At 35.3% G+C, this 6,000-nt stretch overlaps 1 protein-coding gene across 1 annotated transcript; it reads right to left on the bottom strand.

The window, feature by feature from the left end:
* Positions 1 to 309: 309 nt before the first annotated feature.
* Positions 310 to 2,607, bottom strand: LOC112289000 (inositol phosphorylceramide glucuronosyltransferase 1). The gene has a single exon (XM_024533857.3). It carries the CDS (start codon positions 2,235 to 2,237, stop codon positions 510 to 512), a length of 1,728 nt encoding a protein of 575 aa, XP_024389625.1. The 5' UTR covers positions 2,238 to 2,607; the 3' UTR covers positions 310 to 509.
* Between the last annotated feature and the right edge of the window lie 3,393 nt (positions 2,608 to 6,000).

Genomic DNA, 6,000 nt, shown 5'->3' with positions numbered 1-6,000 from the left:
TACAATATACAATAAGATCTCTAATTAATTTTCCCTATTTGTTACAACTTCAAGGAAAACAATTCCAAAAAACCACACAAAAGGCTACTTGAAATTTTAGGGGTTAGCATAATCAATAGTCTGAAAAGGACATCATAAATCTAAGGACAAGATCAGGACATCCAATTCTACACTTCACAACCAATGCAAGGCTGCTACCTTCCCAGACACCAGTTTGCATTGAGTTGAATTCCAGAGATTTCAAAAGGAACTGATACTTTCTAACATTAGAAACATGACAGTGTTTAGACAGAAGCACAACCTCGAAAGTACAATCAACAAGTTATGTACAACACTAGATTGAAAAGTATGCAAGGGATATATATAAGTTTGCTACTTCATCTATTCTGTCCAGGCCAGCTAATGCCAAAACATTTGTCTAACCTATGTCTGAACTATGGAACAAGTCTGCCAGCAAGCGAAAGATTGTGCATTATGTATCATTCAGACCACTGAACATAGGAAAGATGTCAAGACGATCTTTCCATGTGACTACAATCATCGTGCCCCCTCAAGAACCAGTGAACGGCAAGCTGCTCGGCGGAGTAGGTCCCCACCACGGCAAGGACAAAACCGCCTGACACCATCAGACCAGCGCGAGCAAAAATGGCTGTGGTGCCAAAAATCCAAGGTAGAGTTGGGATTAGAAGAGCAGTTAGTGCAGCGACAATACCGTATGTGCTCGTTTCGGCGTCCCAATAGGTGGAGTTCTTTGAATGCAGTTTTTCTGCGCTGTAAAAGCTGATCTCTTCAGCAATACTCAACGACTTTATGGCAGTGTTTCTTCCCAAAGAATAGATGTAGTCAAGAAACTTTCCGAACAGCAAGAGGAATGTGAAGAATGTCCACTCGTATGTCAGAAGTAATCCGGTCCATGGCATAACTTGCCGAGGAACAAGGAAAGCAGCCAATCCGAGAGATGCGAACAATGCAAAGAAACACGCAACAATCGCCATCATCCCTAAATGCTTGGGTACGCGACAGGACAATCCCGCGTCGCCGCTAGCACCTTTGGGACAGCCCTGATGCTTGCAACCATTGGAGACGGCGGCTCCCGAGGTGAAGTAGGTGGGCAAAGTGACTCCTGGCTTGTACTTATACCACAACTGATTAGCATAAGTGCAAAACACGGATCCACTGCACACAAGGGCGAATAGATCTTTCTGAATTTGAAGGAGCAATGTCCTCTTGATGTAGCATAGAACTATTAAAGGAACCAGGAAAAGAGTCCATGTAATCAGACTAATGTGTGGATCACGGCCTTGTCCTGTTCCAGGTAAAACCTCCTCCAATGTAATCCTGATGTCTTGCCACATCTTCACAGGCTCCAGAAGCCATTCTGCATACCAATCCCAAGGCTTCAATGGTCCGAGTGTGTAATGTATCACGCGGAGCTCACTAGCATCAACCATCCACTTGTTCGCCAATGCAAACAGGCCAACATCGGCATTGTAGAGTGTGGTAAGCCGCTCCATTTTCTTTGGACGAGCTTTCCGAATTTCCGGTGGCAATTGTGGATTGAAAAGTTCGGCATCAGCAAAGCCTACATAATACGAATTTAGAAATCCTTGATCCCCGCCCGTGTAGGAGTACGTCGTCTGCACCTTTGATATCATGTCTTCAAAGAGACTACTTGAAGGCTCCACCACCATCACGCCCGAATTTAAACGCTCAGAGTGCTTCAAGTTTGCACAGAAGCCCTGGCATTCGAAAAGATCCTCGATGCTACGAGTGACGATGGTATCAGCATCTAGATACACAACCTTGCTGTATTCGGTCATGTTGAAAATCTTAAGCTTCGTGTAAACACCCCAGAACCGGGTGGGACGCTTAGAATTAGGGTTAGCAAGTAGCTTAATACGCTGGACAATCCATCCATCTGCTTTCAAAAGTCGAATCCCAGTTTCTGAGACACCATCAGAAACAAGCGCCACCATGTCCTTTGCAACTCCCGTATTCCGTATGGACTTCCCTAAAACCCTCACCCCGAGAAGAAATTCATCACCGTACAAAAGAGTTGCATATGCCTGGCCACTTCGCTTTTGCTGGACATTTTTTGTTTGAGGGATGAAGCTCTCTGCGAGGAGATCTCGAGAACTTGATCCGGCGTCCGACCTCAAGACATTACAAAAAACAACTAGAAGGAAGAGCGCAAAAACCCTATGTTCTCTCCGCATCGAACGAGTTCCTGTCCCCATATCTGATCTTAATTCGATATCCAAAGTCTAGGCCCAGCTCTCTCTAGATGAATTCAGAATGAAAGTCTCAAATCATTAGTATTTCATAATTCATAAGAACAAAAATAAAAAACACTCAACCATCTCTACCACATCAATAAAGTCTCAAATAGAGCTCGCGTTGCAAGCGAACTCTACAACAACTCGAAATTCAGCACTTCAGGCTAAAATCTTGTTGCAGAACCGCGAAAAGAACACGCTGCCTTGTACTTCCGACATCTTCCCAGCTGATGAGAGTGTTAGTTCGGCCAGGGATCCCCACAACAACTAGAGATGCAAGATGTGATCCATACGAACAACAGTAGCACTAGAGAATAGAGAAGAGAAGGCTCCGAAGTAGACTACTACTTAGGTCCTTCGGCCGAAGCCCCCCGTCCTATTGACATCCGGATTATTCCCCTACAGTCCGGGTATCTAGGTTGACGTCCTGGAAGTTCAATTGATATCCGGTTTGTGGGAACAGAGCTGACGAGCCACAATGTGGTCCTCAGTGGATGAATGTCGTGCATCCATCGTGGGGCCCAACCCCTATTTACATCCCAACTATTTATACCTCAATCATATAGAATTTTTTTACTTCAATAATGATCTTTCATATGATTTATTTAAAGAGTTGTTAAAGCCACACCCCCCCTTGCCACCTTATCATCTATTCTATATCCGTCTCATGTCTTGAACCCCATTCCCAGCCTGACCCATTAAACACACCACGAATTTAGATAATCATGCTAATTTGGGTTACAATAAATAATAATAGTTAAAGGAAGGAAGAAGCAAAAGCATAAATTTATGTATGAAATGTAATATTATGACATGTTTTCTTCCATTATACATGTACAAATATATGATACTTTTTAAATAAAATACAACATGACAAAAGTAATGTAAAAAGATTACATGAAAAACCATATTTTTTTGTTATTGTGCAATTTAATTGTTAAAATTATTATTATTATTATTATTATTATTATTCTAATTTCACAATTTAATGGTAAGGAGATGAATGCTAGGATTTAACATGCAAATACTGTCCACAAAGAGAATGTATGTATGTCTACATACAGAATAATTTTGTGTTTACATGTATTTAAGAAAATCTTGCAATTCAAAAAACAATATTTTTGATTGAATGTTAGATCATGCAATTTACAAACTTCACTTAAATCTATTGATAGAAACATAGTCCTTTGAAACATTATTTTGATTCAACCCTTCACATTATTTGGATGTGATATTTACCACCACAAATATTTATTCCAACTAAAAGCAAAATTTTAATAAGTAAATACCTCAAATTTGAGAATTTGGATAAAGTTGTTATCAAGAATAATTAAAAACTCAAAACTTAAGATGAGGGGAGGGGAAGTAGGAATGAGAGACGGGGATATATCTTATTTATTTATAAGGATATATGGATATATCTAATATATTTTTATATAAATATAAAAAAATATTTTAATTAATAATAATATTTTTGAGTATATATATGTGTGTGTGTATGTATATATATATATATATATATATATATTTGTATATAAAAGTGTCTATTTGTATATAAGATAAATTTATCTTTTTTAAAATCACCTCTAGCACCATTGTAATAAACAACAACTAAATTTAACCACAAATCACAATGTAGTCAAGAATCACAAAAACGAATTTTATTAATGTTATTGATTTTAATTTTATAATAATTTAGATTAACATAAAAAATTTAATATAATGCCTTAATAACTCTCCTTAATATAAAAATCTAGATGCAAAGTAAGGAGATCCAATGGTACAATATATATATATATATATATATATAGATATATAGATATATAGATATAATAATTACACATATTTAGATATATATATATATATATATATATATATAATCTTTTTGAAATAAAAAAAGATAAAAAAAACTTTTTTTATATGTAATGAATTAAAATAGATTTTAAATAAATATGTGCTATGTATTTTATTTTATTTTCTAATAATAGAATGATCTTAAAAATGAAATGAACGAATGTATGTCTAAAGTTTGACAAATGAATCTATGCGTAAAGTTGGATGAATGAAAATGTAGTGAGAACCAACCTCGTTATTACATGTCAAAAAAACATTCTTATTCAATTAACTAGCTCAAGACATCTAGGCTCTTAGATTTTCAATTTGAATCCTTGTTGTTATAGGGTCTGTTGAGAATTCATGGAGAACACAAAAGATGAGCATAAGATCTCAAGAAAAATTAGCAGTAGTTGCAGAGAAGTGAAGAAGGGAGTATAAAGGGAGCAAGAAAATGAACGTGGCGAGGTGAGCAGGAGAGAGTGGAAGAAGCGGTAAGGATGGATAACACTTGGGAACTATGGAAGACCGGAATTGCATAAGAAATGCAAGAGATTTAGCCAAGTATGTAGCCCTATAAGATAGGGTGGCCATGAGTACTAGCCACCCTCTCCTTGTGTCAACATTGCTGCACAACATGATAATAAGATTTGATGGTCTTTTACAAAATAAATTATATCTTGGAAGTCACTTAGTGGAGTAGGACGGGGAGGCTTGCCAAATCCTACAGAGTAATATGAGGGTAGTAGTGCCTCCTCATAGAGAATCATGGTAGCAATCACAAACAAAAAAAACAAACAAACAAACAAGGAAAAAAAAAGGACAAATTTTTAGCAAGAAAAAATGGATAGTGATTGTTACCACAAAGACATGATTTTGTGTAAAAATTATAGAAGTAATACAAATGGACATGAATGGAGACCATTTTTCAACACCAAGGAGAAATAGATGGTAAAAATTGAGTAGAATAAATTATAAATAAGTATAGATGGTGACCATTTTTTACCACTGTGGAGAAATTGGTAGTAAAAAATGGATGAAAAATAAGTAGAAAGTGGTCATTATTTGGGCAACTTTGTGATGGGATCCACCATTTTATAATTTTAATTTAAAATATTGGCAATAACTAATATAAAAATTTAATGGTAGAGATTACTGCCAATTAGTTAAATATTATTTTAAAAATAAGAACGTTATGCAATACTAACCATTATGTATGTTGTTTTTGTAGGTGAAGTAGATACTATATTTCAAAACTTAGAAAATGGAGGCATGATAGAAACCATTAATGAAGTCTTTGAGGTCCTTAACTTTGACAATATTTCTTCAAATGATGAAATTGACTTCAACTTCCCATGACTTTTAGATAATAAAGGATAAGAAGATGAATATGAAATGGTTGTGGTTCAAGATCCAAAATTAGATCCTCTAGTATTTATGCCTAATAGATATTATTTCTTTAAATATAAATTAGAAGAATGCTTAATTGAATAATTGAGACTACTATTGAATTAGATGTTAATTTTGTTCATCAAGAAAAAACTTCAATTGAAGTATTTCATATAATCATTTTGAAAAAAATGAGAACTTTTTAGAAATGGTTTTGAGATACTTAAGTTGCATAATGGTGAAAATTAATTATTTAATTAAAAATATTTGGACTTTATTATTTCATACATTGAAAAATAGATATCAATAATTTGAAATGGATATTGCAAAAGAGGATCCCATCTTATAGATGCAAAAACTCTTTAAGGATTACATGATTTGAAATAGATGGTAGGAGGGAATAAATATGGAATTCCAAAGACTTACGTCACCAAAGACATTAAGACTTGGATTAAGTATGAATTAAAAAAAAGACACCTTATATCTCAAAAATGGCAATCTT

This window comes from Physcomitrium patens, chromosome 1 (genome assembly GCF_059467195.1).
Source record: "Physcomitrium patens ecotype Gransden chromosome 1, ASM5946719v1, whole genome shotgun sequence".
Taxonomy (NCBI): domain Eukaryota; kingdom Viridiplantae; phylum Streptophyta; class Bryopsida; order Funariales; family Funariaceae; genus Physcomitrium; species Physcomitrium patens.
Note: the sequence above shows the minus strand (reverse complement) of the source record. Positions and strands in the feature narration are given on the sequence as shown.

Coding starts and splice junctions, on each gene's coding strand:
- LOC112289000 (XM_024533857.3), bottom strand. CDS start 2,237: ATGGGGACAGGAACTCGTTCGATGCGGAGAGAACATAGGGTTTTTGCG.